This window comes from Cariama cristata, unplaced genomic scaffold (assembly GCF_000690535.1).
Source record: "Cariama cristata isolate BGI_N322 unplaced genomic scaffold, ASM69053v1 scaffold15744, whole genome shotgun sequence".
Taxonomy (NCBI): Eukaryota; Metazoa; Chordata; class Aves; order Cariamiformes; family Cariamidae; genus Cariama; species Cariama cristata.
This window is the reverse complement of record NW_009614801.1, coordinates 5,319-26,108: the sequence shown is the minus strand read 5'-3', so window position 1 is coordinate 26,108 and position 20,790 is coordinate 5,319. Positions and strand designations below refer to the sequence as shown.

The 20,790-nt window shown below is 38.0% G+C and overlaps 1 protein-coding gene across 1 annotated transcript; it reads right to left on the bottom strand.

Moving 5' to 3' along the window:
- Positions 1–506: 506 nt before the first annotated feature.
- LOC104161221 (ADAMTS-like protein 3) lies at positions 507–18,666 on the bottom strand (the record flags this gene model as incomplete). Its single annotated transcript, XM_009699569.1, has 8 exons — positions 507–591; positions 2,011–2,158; positions 3,021–3,225; positions 7,367–7,417; positions 9,075–9,213; positions 11,948–12,059; positions 13,037–13,194; positions 18,592–18,666. Coding segments are annotated over 8 exons (973 nt in total), but the record flags the coding sequence as incomplete, so codon positions are not given.
- Between the last annotated feature and the right edge of the window lie 2,124 nt (positions 18,667–20,790).

The window sequence follows — 20,790 nt, the reverse complement described above, 5'->3', positions numbered from 1 at the left end:
TCCAGATGTTATGTGACACATACACACGTGCAAAATATCACAACTTATCCCCACAGATTCAGCTAAGCTCAGAGATCAGCAGGTTTTTCTCACTTTCTTTATGCATTGGTCTCACCCCCCAAGGAAATCCTGGCAACCCTACAAAGCACCTCTTAATTTTTAATACAACCACTACATTCTTGAGGTAACAGCAATGACTGGTTTAAAGTGAATTTATTTAATTTACATCTGCTGAAATGCTTCCACGTGCATTAATTAAGGCTTAATTAGGCTACATTAAGTTCACTTTGCATTGCTTGAATGATATAGGGACACTATAATAGAGTAGCTCTGTGTCATCCAGAACAGGAGCTCCAAAAGCAAAGCTACTGAGAAGTAAAATTAGGAACAGCTCACAACACAACTCATCTCCCAAGGAGGGCCAACTGTCAAAGCAAACTGCATAGCAGCAGTCATTCCAGATGATCTGCAAAATGTTTCTTCACTGTAAAAGACAACGTACTTACATTGGCTCTTCTGAGACTGTTCTGGTCTCTTCCATTTCATGTGCCTGTTTAAACCATGGTAATTTTGCTTCCACAGGATTTTTTTCTAGTAGAGAAAAAAAAATAATTCAGTAATTCCTCCAAAATCAAAGCAATATGTAGATGTTAGCATTATTCATCTTAGCACATCACACTTTACGTTGTCCATTGATATAATGCTTTTGAATTAAGATATACTGGATAATAATACACAATTTACTAGAAAAATTCTTCATGATGTTTGAGCTCCATTCTGACATCCCTATTTACTGAAAGGGTACTAGTAATTCAGTTTCCACTCCTGTTTCATTTTTTACTTCCTTCCCACATCTTCCCCAAATGTAAGTAGTTACTAGTAGATTGTAGCTTGTACCTCAGCATAATGGACTGTTGTCATAACTTAAGCTTATAGCTGAAAAAGAAGCCAGAGCACAGCAAACATACATTGTTCTCCAGATAGACTGGCTTCAGTAGAAAATTTTCATAGAAAATTATTTTTTCTTTGAGTTGGCCAGCTTTCCGAAAATGGGCAATTAATTTAAAAAACAACACTAGCTTCTTTTATCTGTTCGTACATCATACACTGTGATGCTTTTTCTCAGAGTACTGTAAGCCAATTAAGGATCTGTGCCTCCAAACTTAAGTAAAACCCCAGAAGAAGGTTCTTAAAATTTCAGTGCTAGTTTCTACTTCATGGTTTAACCCTGAATATTTTTCTGCTTGAGGAATTCTCTAGAGTCTGAAAACATCCTGAAGAGAAACATAGGGTTGTCTACAGAGAGTTTTCACTTTTTCTATGTAAATCTTTATGATGAGTTGCGAAGGTCTGAAATGCAGCCTTTCAAATAAAACCTGAAAGAATGAAAATAGCACCCACTAAAATTTTCTGAGCCCAGAGGGACATAAATGAGCACGGGACAAGATATACTAGCTTCCCCCTTCATCTTTCTTTTTTCTTTTTACCTTCCCACCTACTGTTTTATGCCTTACCAACTCTTTTAGAGAATATTTGTCAATTTACATCATTGTCACAGAGCTTTTAAATATGCAGAAATGGAGAAGAGAGAAGGAAACCAGTTTGATTATAACTTAATGAACTGATGAGGCCCACTGAGAATGTTGATACATTTAATGAGATGCAAACGAACAAGATCCCAGGCGATACATATGGAGTATCATTCCCGTTTCAAGTATTATTGAACAACTCCTCCTCCCCATGTTGAACTCATTAATTCTCATAATTTGACCAGGCTGTATAGATTTAGTTAGCATGTTCACCTCATGACAGTCTGGCCACATTATCAGCAAAAAATATCAGCAGGGCACTTTTCCTCGCACTAATAATTAAAACGCCTGTTTCTGCCAAGACTGAAATAAGTCCTAGTAAATTCCAGCTTCTGGCATTTCTGAAAAAGGTTACCAGGGGCTTTTAATTCTCTTAACAAAAATGTAAAACAATAACAGACCCAGACAGAATTCCAGTTACCTTTTGGCTTGTAACATGGTATTGGCACGATGCACTCTTCTTTTATGTGTAGTTTAAGTTGCGGATTACAGCCACCGACATGCTGCCCACGGTGGTCAATACACAGCACTACTCGGTAGCGCAAGCCTCGGCCACAGGTCACTGTGCACTGCAGGAGACAATGCAACCATCTCATGCTGTTTCTTTTTTATTCTATTTACAAACACTATTAAAAAGCAAGTTAGAAGTACCGATGATGCCATCACTAAAGTTTTTCCATGATCAGTCAGGTATCAGAGACGTATGAATTTGTTCGTGCATTGCTAGGTGAATAAAGAAAAGGCTGATGCTGGAAAAAATGTCTAAGTTTTGGGAACTCAGGAGATTTCTTGGGGTTCTGTAAAGCTTATCTGATTGGCAACAGTCTGAAACAGAGGTGGCTATGTACTGAGAATACGCTCTCTCACAGTGGTCATTTTCAGTTAAAGCTGGGTCAGACGTGCTGAAGAGCAGTTTCTTCACTGTATGTCAGTGATGTCATTTGGATGAACTAAGGAATTATAGAAGTGTTGAGCTATCTGATTGTATCAGATAACTACAGCCAAGATAAGTTGGCTTTATGTTCTTGTTACTATAATGAAAGGTAAGAATGCTGGAAAATCACCCCTGCAGACATGTCAGCCCCTAGACACACGTGCCTTTAGCTATTACATGCAGTGAAATATTACATTTATCAAGAACTGAGAGACAAATGACCTGATTGCAAAGGCGCCTGACCTCTGGCTCTAATTTCTCCTCTGTGCAAAGCAGGAATAAATAATTCTATATGCATTTTTCTCCACGTAGACATGTTAACATTTTGATTATCAGGCCAAATTACTTAGCATAAACTACTCGTAGTAGGTACTATGAATTATGCTTGCAGGGCTATATTTTTCTGTTAGCCCTGTGCTTACAAATATGTGGTAACACAAGACTAGAGGTTTGCTTTAGAAAACAAGAATAAAGGTCAAAATTACTTTTCAACTTACTTGAGACCATTCCATTGCCACCCATTTAGGACAATCAAACAGATTGCAGGTTTGAATGACTTTGGGCTTAGGGGCATACATGCATTTCCATTCTTCCACTTGTAGTATCTCTCCGTGAATGGTCTCCTCTACACATACAAAACTTCTCCTCTGAATACCACCTCCACAGGAAACTGAACATGCAGTCCAAGGGTTATGTTCCCACCTGGAAAAAGAACTCACATATATTAAAAATAAGGCCATTTTTTATTCTACTAACTTTTATTAAAAGGGGAAAATATTGAATTCAACTTTAGTATCATTAAAACCCACTGATAGTTTGGTTGCTGGATTCTTACCACACATTGAATATAAATACATTGAATTACAGAGCTACGTTGCATTATTCCAGGTTTAAATGCATGTGCAAAATGAGAAGAAAAATAGAACTATAAATTTAAGTACACTTCCCAAAATAACGGAAAACCTTATTCTCAGATGTTAAAGACCCTAAATATACTGAGTTTAATTACTGGAATGATTTTACTTGCAAATAGTCTAAATCATCTAAATAGAATATTTTTCACAGCTAATTTACATGGTCACATATTCTCTTATTACCATTGTCAGAGATGAAGAAGGATATGTACTTGAGACTATATGAAGTCCAAAGAAAACAACAGATCTGGCTGTGCAGACTGAAGGTGTTATGACCCACAGTTGCTCATCATTGCCCACATCATGCAGACTACCCTTAAAAAATCTGTTCATGAAAGAATTTTTATGGGAATTCTAATACTTGCTTTGGGTAAACCCAGCCATTTCAATTCAAACGGTCTTCATCCATAAGGACTGTGAACAAATTATATTGTGACAGGTGCCATTTGGCTGGTCATCACTGCAGTTCTGCAAGAGTTTTCTACCCTCATGAAAATGCCATTGAATGGGTTTGTATTCACACTTTCCAGATTGCTTCAAGCAAAATGCATCTGCTCATCCATTTCAGATGCTTCGGTTAACCTAGCTGATTTCTCCTGAAGCAGGGTGATGCACAGATCAAGAAAGACACAGCCCTGTCAACCAGAAGAGCTGTGGGGTGGTAGCCTCCAACAGAGGAATGACAACCTGGTGGGAGGGAATGTCTTCAAACTGGACATCTACCCATGATCTTGGACCCGGCTACAACAAAGATGGAAATTGCTGCACCATCTGAAGTGAGAATTACATGGAGGTTTTTAGGTTATAAATTCTGTTTCACTTATCTTTTGGTCTTAGAACAAACGTAGGTTTAAGCAATCGCTTCTCAGCAAAAACTGACTTCAATAACGTCCCACTCCTGTCATGTCTAGAGATAACAAGCTTCTATCATAGCATTTGTCTACAGGTTACACTTACCCACACGCAATTTTTCCTCACCCTTCACCTCCTATTTCTTGCTTTCTTTCTACCACCCACCCAAATCAAAGCTAAGCCCTGGGAAACAATTGAGTTCTGCAGCACATCTTACGGTTCATCAATGTCTTGTTAATTTAAAACAATTGCAGGGGTTCAGAAAGGATCACGAAAAAAACCGTCTCCATTATAACAATGGACTCGTCAAGTAAGTACTACAATATCCCACCAAAATCAATTCATCAAGAATAACTTAGCTATCATAAAGGAAATCATAATCTCAGAGTAAATGAAGTGAAGGCCTATAAATAAAAGGTAAATTTAAGTAATTACTACCCACATTCTATGATACAAGCAGGTAAATCAAGGACATTTCCTATTTTAAGCAAATCATTAAACTGCCTACAAAAACGTATTAATCATGCTTAAGCTCAACAGAAGAATGAGTATGAAACATACAGCAAGCTATGGAACATTAACCATATATACTCAAAAGCATTCAGAATAAAGCTGTATGCCCAGACACTGATATCATATCACAAGTCCAAAACATATTTGAAGAGCAACAGTTACACACTTTTCTTTGACTTAAATGAACAGCCAGTGTTAATTCATTTTCTTTAAAAAAAATCAGGAACTAAAGTGCAATTAACTCTTCAATGAATTAGCAGCTCATGGATTTATATATGTAAGGCTCACTGTGCTATATGTAATACTAGCCTCACAAGTGTTTATAGCATAAAGTTTTATAGTTGTTTTTCTTTATCTCATCAGTTTCGAACACACTCCAGATCCCATACTCCCATAAGTATTTTCAAGATGGAGTGAGGTCCATGGCTACTGGGGAAAGGGGGGTCTTGGGCAAGCAGTCAAGGAGATACTTTCCAGAACCCACAGCTGTCAAGGGATCCTCAACAGTCCAACAAGTCTGAAATAAATGGAGGCATTCCAAAAGCTTTAAAAGAAAATTTTCATCCTGGGAAATTTTTCTATTTATTTCAAAAGAATTCTCCATCTGCAAAAATATTTCAGTGGGGCATTTACAACTCCAGCCACAGGAGAACTCTTTCAAGATCTTGCGGTGCGCACCATGACTTTCCCACAACTTCCTCATGTGAATGGGAAAGTTGTGGTAAACACCACAGGACTGCAAAGCAGCCCTCCACATGGCCCGCGTGTTATGTAGGAGGTGTGATGTACGACTGCTGGTCAAGGTGAAGGAGTCTGTGCAGCTTTGCTCAAGCCTATCTACAATACTTTCTTTTTCTGCCTGCTTTGCAAGAACAGTCTTGGGTTAGCATGTAAGAAACAGATAAGAAAAGAAAAAGCAAAAAGAAAAGATGGAAGAAGCCCCAGCAGAACTGGCACAGACTAATGCATTGCATTACTTGACGGGCAACAGGACAGAAACGACACATCCTGCTACACTGAAGCAAGACTTGCGTCTGTGCTGGACCAGATTCACCTCATGATGCAGGTATACAAACTGGCTGTTTCAGCTGCTGTTTTTTTTCAGAAATTTCAGCAAGAAAAAGTGCTTTTGTATCTTCGCTGTGTTTCTTTACACGTTCTTCCAGTGGAACACAGCCTGCTTTCTCTCTCTCCTTCCTGCTGGCACCAACTCTGAGCCCTGCTTGGTCATCTGCTATCTTACAGTTCTTACTCCTGAGCATCACCCAGGAAGACCAGGTTACCTTCTGACAGGACACACTGAGGTGTCGAAACAAGGTGGGTCTCCTTTGTCTGTAGTTCTCAGTGCCTGAAAGAAGAGAATCTGCCCACAGCTTTATCACAGACACAGTCTATCTCACCACAGTGTCATGCACGTGCTGAGCACAGTTAAGGACAGAAAGGGGCATTAAATTTCTCTTCCAACTGGTCTCCAAGCCGCGGTTCAGAAGCTGAAATGCACACGTAAATAAATCGTGCTGAGTTCCAGAGGAGATCTGAAGTACAAAGGAATTGGCAGAAGAAATGGAAAGGAAGAGACACAGAATATAATTATGGAACTTTACAGGATAAAGCTGCAGAGGGAAAAAAATGTGAATCTATATATGAAAGCCAAAGTACATCACAGGACAGCAGATCCACAAGCATAAATTGCTACAGAAATAAACCATGACACTTATATCAGCTGTAATCAGTAGCTCCACTGAGCCGTGCAAGTCTATGATTTCATTCTTATTACTTCATATCTTTACTACTTTAGAAAAATACACATTATTCATTTCATGACATAATAAAGCAGACGTTCAACTCAGATAAATATGCATCTAACTCCATCAACGATAATTCTATACATTAACAGTAAATCTGGCTCAATGCTTTTTAGTCCTAACATTCTTTACAAAACATCTAAGCCTTCCCAAGAAGTTTTACATTCTTGTGATAGATTCAGGTGGGGAAAAAAAAAAAAAAGGCACCAAACTGTGCTCTGATGACTTAATTTTAGGCAATAGATATTCAGACAACTCAGTATCTTTAAAGTGACACGTCAGTCTTGATGTCAATAAATAGAGTGTAGGTCTAAAGAAGGGCAGAAGAATGAGCCCTCTCAAAGGAAAAAGAATTTCTAGAGTCCTGTAACATAGGAAGACCTGTTCTATAAAAGAATACATTCATTGCATACATTTTCAAAATAAAAACCTTTCAAGACAAGAATTCATATGCGCATTTTAAAGGAGATGCTCTTCTCAGCGCTACAGCAGGAGAAGGCTTAGGGGGACAACTCTATTCAAAAGTCTTCCACGTTGACATCTTCAAGAAGAGCATTTTAACCTCTTACTGTTAAGGTAATCATCCAGAACACACTGAAATAAATCACAAGCTTCAAAGGTGCGTACAGGATTGTCATAAACTTGCTTCCCCATATAGCAAAAAATTAGAAGATGTTCCATGATCTTAGTGCTCAAATAGTATATTTGCAGTGAAAATTGTGCTAATGCTGACACACATGCTCTTCTGATTATACATACCGAGGAAGTGGTTGGAAGTGATCATAGGGCATGATTTCTTTAAATCCATCACTGTCAATAAAATAAATACTGCATCATTATTTCTCATACCTGAGACTGTACATCAAGTACATACTCTTACATGATCATGCTTAAAGTAAGCAATTCCCAATGTGAAATGAGGGAATCTTACATTCATTACACATTACCCTTGTGGCAAATGACTCATGTAATCTTACCTCTTCTGCATGGATAGATTCACCATACAGTTTCTCCAATTCATACCATCAAAAAAATATTAAATGAGCAAGTCTTAGTGGAGAAATTTATTATCAGTGATCCTTTAGGTCTGTGCTACTTTATTAACAAGAAAATAGTTCCATACTTACATCTCTAACAAAGACTGCTGAGGACCATGAGTGGTAGTGAAATAAATGCATCACAGGATTAGTCCTAGATAGGTCCTGAATGGTGCTTAGGACCCTTCTAGAGTTGTTTATTTGAACTGCACAGCACAGAGCAGGCATAAAGCCTTACTTCCAATACTAAGAAATACGATATTATATCCAGTAGTACTTCCGTTTTTCTGTCTGTATAAGCTACATTTGCAAGGAAAAAGATAATTACGCCATTTCTTTCCCTTTTTTTTTATTTTCCGATTCCAGCTTTGCAACATTTGGCACCCGTTGCCATTAAGCATTACTGAAGTCCTACCACTCCATATAGTGATCAACTCTCCAGGAAAAAAACTTAAAAGTCTGCACATCTATAACTGTTAGAGGTCACTATCAACAATTATGTTCAACAGGAATGAAAGGAAATGGACAGTTTAGCTATAGGAAATGAAATCCATTGAGAGTGTTTCCTTTTCTTCTTGCATATAACTCTAGCTGAGCCAGCTGGCATATTAATGTGAGGTTCTGGGACTTGATACTGTGATGTTATTTTAAGATTCTTTAGCACAGCCAGGAAACCTCACCAGACAATCCAAAAGTTAGTTTGACATACTGTAGTGCAATTCAATACAATTTATGTGTACTATAGCCTTATAGCCTTTATAATGTGGCAATAATATTCTGTGGTATTTGTACCACAAGTATATTTACTTTGAATTATTTTTTTGGTTTTTGGGGTTTTTTTTGTTTGTTTGTTTTAATTCTTAATGTAAAAAAAAAAAACAACCACCAAAAAACCACCAAAAAAACCCCCCTAAAAACAACACCCCACCGCCTCCAACTTTAAAAATTGTCAACTCCACAGTACAAATGAAGAATGAAACTTTTATGGTAGGCAGATGAATAAACCAAGTTAAACCATGTGCAAAACTTCTACACTGAGTGAGAACTGGACCTACTATCTGTCTAATGAGAAATCCTGAATGGCAGCATCAATAAATCCAAGAGCAGGCAAAAAATCTGTCCTCCTCACACAACCTCACAAAATCCTTGTACTAGTGATGTACCACTCAGCAAAAAACATAAAGTAGAACTAGTCCTTGAACATACTGGTATTTACGATATCTCTGTATAAAGCAAAGTCTCCTATTCTGCAACACTGAAGAAGTACTACAAATCCATTGGCAGTGGTGCCAGACATCAGCCTTTAATGCATGCAATAATCATCCAAGATTAAGTAGCCTCAAAGAAGAAAAAGAAATGAAATTCAGTAAATACAATTGCGCCTTCCTTAGTCACTGACTATACCACACACTTAAATTTGTCATACAAACCTAGAGGGGCAGGGATCCATGTTGCATTCCTTTAGCTTGGGCTTTGGTTTCTTGTTTTCTGGATAGTAATGGCAATAGTGGTCAGGAACAACACGCTTCAGACGAATATCCACGCATTCAGCTGAATTAAGCTGATAACCTAATGCAGAAGCAAAGTTAAATTTTGGTAGTGGAGATAAATTAAAGCAGCCTTATTCCCCACCTCAAATAATGCACTGCCCATTGAATTAATTTCCTGTGTTACTCTTCTTTGGTTTGCTTTTAAACAAGGAAACACTGCACAGGAACATGCAGGACCAGATCTTCATTTAAGGCAATTCAGCGTAACAATGACATTAACCTATCTTAACACTAGGTGAGACTCTGGCACGTTATTCTAGTAATATTCTAAGTATAAGAGTAAAAGTATACAGATTTTTATGTGACGCAGGAATACCTGTACTGGAGCAGCTCACCTGTCACAGAGACAACTCTACAAAGTCATATGGTTCTACTACACGTTCCACAACTTATAACTGCCCTCCCCCAAGGAGGAGTTACCATGTATGTTAGAGATCTATACTACACAGTCATGCATGCTAAAAAAAATAAATACCTAAAACAGAAAGCCAGAGGAATTGAAGATGAGATCCAAAAACATTGCTAAGTTAAACTGTAGAAAACCAAGAAATAGTTTTAAGAACATTCCTAGTTGAAGAGCCAACAAAAGAAAACTTGAAGTAACTACTTGGTGGAAAAAAAAAAAATGGTGTGGAGAACAGTTACAAGAAGGGATCTGGGTTTTATAAACCTCTAGGTTGCTTTTTTGGCTAAGAAAAAAAGACTAATTCAAAAGAGTTGACTTGGACTTAAAGTGAGGAGAGGAGGAGGATGTTCTGGTATGTGCAAAGAAAAAAAGTTCAAAACCACAAGAATTAAAATCCAAATAGAGTCAATAAACTAACAGCACAAGTCCCAGGGTCCACGGAAAATGCTAAGTATCATATATCAGTGGCTTCACTTGTGTGTCTCTTGGCTGATTCAAAGTGTCATCATGCATGAGAGTGATACCCTTAAAGAAGAACTAAGCAGTTTCAGTGCTCAAAGCATGTATTTTCCAGATCTTGTAAGTACTGAAAAGACCAAGAAGATACGCCACTTGCAAACAAGATAAACACAATATTTAAACATTCTTGGTCATTCAAGCTTGACTGCGCTTTCCGAGATGCCCGTCACACTCCTCCTTCCCACACATGGAGATCAGAGAATTAAACGTAGAGGAAGCATCCACGAGAGGAATGGTGGTGTGCTGATTCCAAGTTTCTGTTGTGAGGAACTTTTTCTTTTACTGCCAGTAAAAGACGCCAAACAGACAATCTGGATCCTAAATCCACTTTAAGATAACACGTTAAAGCCAGGCAGCTGCAATACAACTTCCTCGCATGCCTCAGTAATATGCCATTCTTAATGCTACTACTTTCACAAGTAAGCAAGTAGCTTAGTTTCTGTGCTTCTTCAGTTACTGGCCTCTCTCAGGACTGCCATCAAGAGTGTCAAGCCCCACTGAAAAAGGTACCAGTTTCATATTATAGACATGTAGCTACAAAGTATGCTTGAAAACGCTGGCTAATTTCAGAGAGATTGACACATAGCTCTAATTTTCAAACCACAACACCAGTCTGAATAAGGCTGGATTTGAGCCAATAACTTTGAAGGTAAATACGTCCCTTGAGTTATCCACTGTTTACATGCAGTCCTCAAAAATAACTGTGATGTTTTACACTCCTTCCCTTGTCAGACAGGTTAGGGAAAAATTCATAAACACAGTGTGATGGAATCATCAGAGGATATGTATTGCCACTCACAGTTCTAGCAAGAATCACACTTCATGAGGCCAAGTATCTTATAAGATACAGTAGTTTCCTGTGGGACTACATATTATACACATATAATGTCTGCATTTCAGATTAAAGTGAGGTGCAAGTGCCAAAACGGATGGTCCGGCAAAAAATCCCCAGACTCTGCTTGTGCTTTAAACATCTTTCACTCTTTTTACTTATGTCCCAAGTAACTATTTAAACCATATTTGTACTCTCCAAGAAAATCACTACACCAGCATCACTAGTATCTCAGTGTGTTTTTCAGGCGACCTGGGTAATGCTAGTTGAACTGAAATAGCTATCTACAATGTCAAACACTACTCCTACCACGAGGTCATGCTTTTTGCAGAACCAGACATGACAAGCAGTGGGCTGGGCTGGATGAGCAGTAGCAGAGCTGAGCTGCACTTCATCTAAGCATTATATAAGTTTTAGTGTTTAAACCAGAAGTAGACACTACAGCACACTATTTTCTGCTTTAATTACCATCAGGGTTAAATATCTAAGCTCAGAAAGTCAAAAATATTGATAGTAGCTGTTCTTTAAATTCTCTCTACTTATTCTGCTTTCTGTGTAATTAATTTCTAAAGTAAATGTTCTAAAACTCTTCCTCATGTCTACTACTGTGGCCAGAAATATCTTCTTCCTTCATCTCTTGATTATCCTTATTTTAAAATCTCATTGTATGTCTTTTCTTACTTCCCCAAAACATCCTTTATGAACCGTCATTTTCCACTTTGAATGTCATAGCTTTATTTCTTAGCCAAAGTTCTTACTCAAATGATCATTCCTTATGGAAAAAACATGACTTCCAGTAATATAAGGTATAAAAAAACCCTATGTTCATACTAAACCAACCAACTTACCTGCTACTCTGTCATTTGTTTTTCTGAAGAACCAGCAGTGTGCAAAGAAACACAAACATTTAATCAGTAAAAATGCAGAACAAGGGTTGTAAATCAGCCACTTTTAATAATCAGCTGTAAACACTCCTGAAATATTGCCATTTCTTACCTCCTCCACATGTCACTGTGCAGGGGAAGAACTCTGTTTGTCTCCACTGATGACTGATGGGCTGATAGAAAAAGAACTGAACCACACTCTCTTTTGATCCAGAGTACCTGGTCTGAAGAAATTTCCATTACAACACATGTGTATACTGTACTCCACTGTTCATGTCATTTCAAAACATAATTCACATATAATAGCAGCACAAAGAGTAATACAATAACAGGCATGAAACCTCTAGAAAGTCTAGAGTAACAATTAAGTTTCCAATAGTCAAACACTTGTAAGTTGCTTTGTTTTTCAAAGTATTCAAGGTACTAATGTGACTATTTGATTGTCTATCCTTGATCGGCAAAGTTCCTAACTGTATTCTTCTGTCTTATCTCTTTGTTAAGAAAATTTTTAAAATTTGCTGGAGAGGGAAGTCTATAATTGATCTAAGCGCACTGGTTCATGTTCAGGTAAGTCTAACTGCACATATGATATTGGAGATGCAAAATAAAAACTACTGAAAGTCTGTTTCTACAACATGATAGATAAAGCCAAGTGATGTGATTATACTGAAACACCTGTCATTTCCAATGGAAAACCGTATGACTATCTTCCTTTGACAGTCAAACACTGCTATGTTTCTAGATAGAAATTCCTGCACGTATGGCACAAGCCATCAGTATGTGGTCTGCGTAGAAGAGAAACGTAAAAGGATTAGAAATGGTCAGTAGCTGGATTAGCAATGTCTAAGGGAGACTGTAGGGTGCTGCTGGAAGCAGTGCTCAGATTCAGTAGGTGGCAGTCTGCAATTGGATTAACACCAATCCACTGCACAGGATCACGCTCTTACTCTTTCAGTAATATTTAAAACAAAAGTCCTGGCCACATTTACCATTAAAGATCCTGTGGTACTTTCCACCACAGCAAACACATTAACTTCGTAACATTTTATTTTGTTTGGATATACTGGTCTGGACTGTAATTACGATTCCTTATTTGCTAGCCAAAAGATTTTGTGGTATTGCTACAACCTGATGAACAGCCACCTACTCTGTTGCACATACTTGCAATATCTTTGTAGATTTGTACATACACACATCCCACCTTGATAATGAAATCTGCTCCAAGAGGTCCCTGGATCTTTATGATTTCCCTGTCTGTACTCTTCTGAAATTCAACAGTTGTATTTTCTATGACAATTGTTCCAGGAGCATCGAAACTGTGCTCTCCCTTGTCTCCTTGTAGTGTCTTTGACTCTATAACTAAAGAAGAAACATACAATTAGTAAACTTAAACAGAATATTTTTTATTTTCAAGGAAGTCAGAAAGTACTGTTTAGAATTTTCCCTGCAAGTTACAGCTGTATATGTGCACTAAAAAACCCACACAGAATATCTGTGAGAATATTAGCTGCTTTAGATTACAGGCTGATACATAATTGCATGACATGTCAGCACAGGAATATCTGCCTGAACACACTATTCTTTCATACCAGAAGCACTTCTGAGAGTTTTTCCTACACCAAGTGCTCTATGCAGTTATAAAACAATAGACTCTGCAGGGCAAGCTGAAAGAAACTCAAAACAGACAGAATCAATATACAGAAAAATAACTCATACTTCCATGCAACCCAAAAGCCTAGCAATTTCAGCAATCAGTCTCCAGAGAAGCCTGAATTGTGTTAAACTCACCAAACACTCTACTCAATACCTGTATCACTCTACCCATTCCAGAGGTCATTAACTCAACTTTGAGTATTTCCCATGTGAGCAAAAAACACAGCCAGGAGGTGGGTAGCTGCAGCACTGCCTGAAGGATGTCCTTTCTCAGAACAGGTGGTGATGAAAACCCTTTTTGAGCTGTTCTGCACTCCTTGGGAACAAATTAAACTAACAGCCCACAACCTCCAGAAGACAGACAAAGCATTTTAGAACTGAGCCACTTCCAGTAAACTGATTGAACTATATGTAGACAAAGCTAAAGGAAGATATTCACAATGAAGGCAGAATTTTGGGCTTCTCATAATACAGCGTACAAGCACAGCAAGATGCATGACTTGAAATACACTGGTCTGGTTACAATCTATCAGAGCACTGGATGAGAAAGGCATGAATCTCAGATGAGCTCAAAGCTAGTTAAAAGGAACCTTTAGACAAGCTATAAATACCCTCTTTCTCCAACTACCTTGCCTTTACTTTAACAGAGTCACCTAATTCAGGCTAGATAATCTAGGTTAAGAGCATCTGTTTTTACCTGCACTGAAAACACACTCTGAATGCTGCAGTCCATCATTACTGTTTTCTTCCTTAAGATCTTTTACAATACAAATGCATTCTGGAGCACTCCCAACAAAGACAGTGAAGAAATTGTAGAAGAAATTAACTGCCTTGAAAAGGTACCAACATTATCCGAAGTTTCTAAGCATTAGGTTCCACTACGCTCATAGGTATAACAAAGATCACACACATGACCAGAAAGAAGTTTAAGGAAGGATATATTCTAGGAAATGACATTATGCTGATCATAGGGTAGGAATCTAGCAGTGAATCAAATGTACTTTCTCAAAAAGAAAAAACAAATCTCTGGGAACCAAAGTGCCCCATTGTCCAACATGTTTCCATTAGGAACAAATCGATACAAACAAATCATAGAAAAAGCAACAAGTATTTAGACAATTACTACATATTCTTGTTTGTCATTTTAATGGAAGTTTTCTTTCCTGATTGCATTACAAAATAACCTTTTAAATATCCGGAATTCAGCATTCTTGGATTAAGCTTCTGCAAGCCTTGACCCCAAACTTACACTGCTTAACAGTAAATATTAATGCATGGTGCCTGTTATTCTGTAATTTCATTGAGTAAGAGTCAAATCAGCCAATCTCAAGTACTTCCAACTCCACATAAAGTCAGCGGGATCCCTCAGGAGTAGAAGACCCCTTTGAAACTAGCATTTAAGACTGCAAAGCAAGACATCTGGCTGTTGCAAAAAGATGTTAAAGATGCTAATTTGGTGACCTGAGCTGCATTACTTTACAGTCTTTATGCTAATTTTCTTCATAAAAAAATAATTTTTATATTTTTCTAAGCACAAACCAAAAATATTGTTCAGCAACCAACAACATGGTAACTCACTGAGAGCGCACATACATTTATGTTAGAGCTACACTAGATTTGAATCCAAAGCATGTGCTTATTTGTAAGGTCCAGCTATAGAGTGATGGCCTGTATCTCTGGAGGTCATGTCAGTGAAACTTAGAACAGCTGCGCAGATTTTCCCAGAAGTGTGTCACACAGGGAGATGAAGAGCTACCCACAGCACAACGGATAACCTCTGATGCAATATGTTCCTGCTCAGTAGTATCTAATGCTTGTCATCACAGGCTTCTCCAACAGAGTGAAATCAAGCATCTAGTGTATGTAACACATACATAACATAATAATTCTTCTTAGGGAGCAGTTCCCCCCCCAAAAAAATACTTTATTGATTTCAGAGCAGTAGCTGGGAACAAAGGTTTCACCAACTGGATTACAGGCAAGGTTTAGAAGAGAATTCACCAAACATTTATTTGTTCTGCAGGGTCCTGTAACCCTGGAGAGGTGGGAAGTTTGACTTCAGGAGTAAGCTGCCCCATCCTATGTTAGGGAAGCATTTCCTTGAGAGGTCTTTAGGACTCCAGATGTGCACAGTCATAAGGACAGGAAACTCTCTTGAGTGCTCAGCTGTTTCTGTGCCTAACAAGATCGCTGGTGCCAAAGACCTATAACCGTCTCTCTGTGTTACTTCTTTTACCTTGATAAAAAGAACATTTTCCCCATGGAAATGCCTTGCCCAGCTGTGGATGGAAGACCCACCACAAAAGCCTCCCATAGTCTCAGTGGCAGGCAGGAGCAGGGCAGCGTGGCATGGGGAACCCACTCCAGATGCCTCACTGTGTAGAGAGATGCAGTGAAGAATTCCTGGGGAAATAGCTCCTGCTCCAAGTGCAAGAAGCAGCAAATCATGTTGCTACCCAAAAGCTCTTTGTTTTCCTTGCGATTCATTTGTAGATAGCACAATACAGGGGCCCAAAGTAAAACATGCTTTATTTTCAAATTGCAAGCAACATTGTCTTCCTCTTAGCACCCATCAAAAGCCAAAGCAGTGCACAGATGTATAGCTAAATACTGTCAAGTAATGCAAATCATTGCAAGTGGAGAAGAAATTCACAAAAAGGGAAAAAAAAAGTTTCAGTTCCTTTTAGTGAAGTTTAACCTCTCAAAGTTCATGAACTTAGTTATCTAGTATTAGCCACTTGTAAAAATATTAGCTTCTGGTTTTCCTGTTTCTTCTGCTGGAGGATTATTTTCAGGGAACTTTCAGTCTTTCTTTTGATTCTAATGCTCTTACAACAACTGCTAGCAAAGCCATAATACAGTTCAAATCAAAACCAAAACCAACACAATGAAACATTTTATTCACAACCGTTTTTGTACTAATTATTTGGTTATTTTCCACCAAATCATTCACAAAACCCAAGCAGACAGAAGTACAAGAGGGACCTATCTGTAAAAACCCAAAGTAACACCTTTGCTCTCTGATGAATCTGTTGCCTGTCTTAAAGTGTCTATAACACAAAACCAAAACACTTATCCTTACCAGCTACACAGAAAGGCAGTCTTTCCTAAAACACTAAGCTGCTTACTGTAAAACAACGTTCAGAGCATTTATTTGTTTCAAATCTGTTATGCGCTACATCTCCAACCACATTTCCATTTTTGATTAATCCATCAGCTGTGTTTCCCTGGAACAAGAGCAGATCATTAAGCCCAGAATGAAGCACCAAAGAACACAAGATCACGGGAAAAGTGCCAGACAGTCCATAGTGCTCTTCGAGCATTTGCTATTGCTGCTGACTTTACTTAAGTACGTATGTTAGCAAATACATACTGGCAACAGGAGGCAGTATAAAATTCTACAGTAAGTAGTCCCTGCTCCACCTGTTAAATTCAACTCCTTAAAAGCCAGGAAGAATGTCTCTGACAAATGAACCTTGTAATTGTAGGTGATTATTTTTTAAATTCTGCCTTTAATCATACCAGCACACCCACACAGAAGTCAATGAAGTTGCAGACCAAAGATTACTCGATATTTTCTGTGAAGTGACAAACACCCACAAACATACATGCAGTCAGAAAGGTGGACAAGCAAATTTTCCCAAAGCACATCCCCTAGAACATCGGTTCTTGAAGATCTGGTCAGAAACAATTTCCACCTCCCTCCTCACAACAGTGCTCACTTGTTTTTCACCTCTGCCGTCTTAATTTTAGGTAACAAACGTCTAAATCCTCACAGACTTGCAAACAGATGTGCTGGGGGAAGTGGTTAAAGGAACATTTCACAATTCTTGTCCAGCTAGAGAACTAACTAAAAAAGGTAATGCCAAGCCACAGCTTCTTTACAGAACCACCCTGGGTAGGAAGCCAGGAGCACTCTGTACTTAGTTACTGAGTTGCTGCTGCATTCCTCAGGAGCTTTCCAGAAATCCCCCAGGAGCCACTGAATCTAGTACTTTTTCCTCATACAAAGCTGAAACAACAACTTCCTTCTGCAGAACTACTTAAGAAAGACCAAGACTCCTGACCTGAACTGATCACGATCACTCCTTCATACATCCCTTGCCACAGTTTTACATGAATATTATTTATTTCAAGATAAGTTCAGCTTTGTACATTGTTGATATGAGTGTTATACTTAGAAGTTATTGTCATTCCGGAGCTGCTCTAAAGTGGAAGTCTTATTCCATTTTTTCTTTGAAAGAAAATGACAATATATTCTTCAAAGCAAACAAATAGATGAGTAATTTTCAAATAAAATGCATTTTTGTATTCTGTTTACATATCTCCGAGCAGTAGAAGTCCTTTTTATTCCTATGATTCAGACTAAGTTGTCCACTTTTACTAATAAAAAATTGCTTAAAATGTTAAATGAATGATTTATTTCATTGCTTGGTATGGCAGTCCCAATTATAATTGAAATTATTAGTTCTTTATGTAAAGTAGGCCTATGCGTAAAGAAATTACCATAGGTACTACGATCAGCGTTATAGAAAATATTAGGAAATAAACATCTAACAGAATACCAAACTGTTTCTCATAGATGATATGTAACAATCAAAAGTATTACAAGGAAACAGGAGTTGTGTAATTAACTTTACGTATTTTGTTTACCTTACCTCATTTTTACCTAGATTACTTTTCCTTGAATCCTGCTCGCTGACCAAGTGTGACTTCAACTGGACTATTTACGCTATCACAGGCTCTTCAACAGAAATCTGCTGCTGGGTTATACGAGTGCTATTGATTCCACACATAATCCTTTGAAAGCAATTTTGATGTAATTGTTTGCATGCAGTTTAAGAGTGTACTGTATTTCAGATGTCTTATATATGAACCACTTGGTTTAAATAAATTTAGAAACTAGCACTGTGTATGCTATTTCTTTTTACTAAGTGAACTTCCAGTGCTCTGTAGGACTATCTCCAGGCTGGATATTAAAGATGGGAAGAGGAATCAGGGTCATGATCTTACCCATATTCCCAAAGTTAGGATGAGTTCAGATACAAGGTTCTGGTTTTATCTTCTGCCTATGAATAAATATATAAAACAGCTCAGTCATACCAAGGTGTGCTGGTCCTTTTAGGGTAATTCTCACACTGCGACTCCCATGTGGTACAGCAATCACGGTTTCTTCCCCTAGGAAAATTAAAGAACTGTTTTAGAAGTTATCTTGCATCAGGGAATTTGTACATCACATAACTAGACTGAAAACTGTCAAATGTGTCTACAAAAATATTTAACAGGTTTCACAATTTTTCTATTAAAAATAATCATATGTTATTTTATGAAGTACAGTATATTGAGTCTGTTTGCTATGCTATGCAACTATTAAGACCTACGAATGGCCTTGTAAATCTTTTTTGCTATTGGAAAATTATTTGCTATTAACAAAAACAACTGAAATGTCAGTAGTGTATTAGGAACATATTTACACCCTGTTGTCCTAGTTTTATTTCCTAATCACTGAATTGACATAAGGAATCTGCTAAGTAGTACTTCCCCCTTACAAAAATCTGCAGCTGTTCAGTTTCATTTTGCCCACACCTCATTTCCTGCTGCAGGTCACAACTTTAATAAGTGGCAGGACTTACAGGAAATAAATCATCTACTTAACACTAACCCTTAACCAATTATAGACCAGTTAAGAGCAAATATATATTAGCTATAATGTATATGTTATAACAGAGTGTCTGCATCTAACTTACCATATAAGATCATTCCTTCCAGTAAGAGCCTTAATTTAAAATTAACTATAAACCAAACCAGCCCTGAATAGGACACGTCAATACAAAACAGCTTTTGGCTGCCTGAATGGCCTCTTCATGTATAAATGTACAACACACTTACTTCAGTGCATTTTACAAAGGCAGAAAGTTATTACTTTCCATTTCAAATGTAGGAAATCTGTGATTTGCCCAAGCAAACAGTCAAATCAATAGACCAGAGCCTTTCATGCCAACAAGAGCACTGCTCTCAGAAAAGGGTATGCACAGTGCACAGCAGGGATATGCACAAAAGGACGAGAAGTGTCCAAGCAACAAAGTACCAATGTGCTGTCTTCCATTTCCATCACAGCTCAACTGCAAATCATCTTTGAGGCAAGGCCTGCAAACATGGGCCCATTGCAGGTACACCCCACAGAGGGTGCTTTGTTCAGTGACAGCATTAACATATATCTAGGGGCTGGTATAGAGGAAATCCATTTTTGTAAATTCAAAAAGTGAGTTGAAGGTCAGTGATACATTGGTTCCAGAATTACTCATACAATATTTAGAGGAAGAATATTTGAGTTTAGTTTTAACTAAAAAACAGTTGAAGAATATTTCTTTCCACTTTAAACCAGACCCTTTTATAGTAGATGCTAAATTATCAGCTTCTGGTTTACATCTCCTTAGCATAAGTATGAAATCCTGCCAAATGTTCAGGATACTTCAAGCAAATGCTGCAATTATTTTTTCTGAAATAAACACCTTCTTATGTTACAGTTTTTATATCGCCAATTTCTAGGAAGGTCATTTAAATATAACAATTTATTTTGGATGTAATAAAATATGATCTTTATTAATTTCATACTTGGGTATTCCACCGGAGTGAAAAATACTACAGCAAGAACAATAATACAGCTAAGGAGCCCTGGAAAAAACATTAACTACTGAACCACTTAATATCTTTTTGCATCTTGGTTTTTCATCAGACAGATTGCTAAAGATAGCCAGAAGGTAGTGGATGTGTATATCTTTAAAGTAAGGAAATAACTACTGAATTCATATGTGCTCTACAGTATTTGAGAGAAAGCAGGTTTGAGGGGCCCATCTGTCCGTACTTGGTCAGGAATTGTATCCCGTCTTGACAACCAACCAGCAGTTACAATACAAAACCTCAAATAAAAGTCTGATTATGACCAGTTCTGAATACATGCAACTGCTGTTTTGAAGTGGAACCAAGGGCGCTCCATGCTGAATGGACGAGGTCCAGATTTGCAGATGTGCAGAGATGTGTAGGACTGCTCCTCTTGAGAACAACCAGGGTCGTTCTGTGGTGCTTCCTCCACCTCCTTACAGCAAGGTCCGCTCGCCTCGGCAGGCCTTGTTGATCCCTTTTCAGGATGCTTCACATTCCTTCAGCAGTACTACAGACATTCCACCCTCCCCCAACCGCTCTCTGATATCGTCTAAAAGTCTCATGGGGGTGCTAAATTTGGTGTTTCTCTGCAGTGGAGACAATATTACCAGAAAGTATTTTATTTGCATTAGAGGAGAT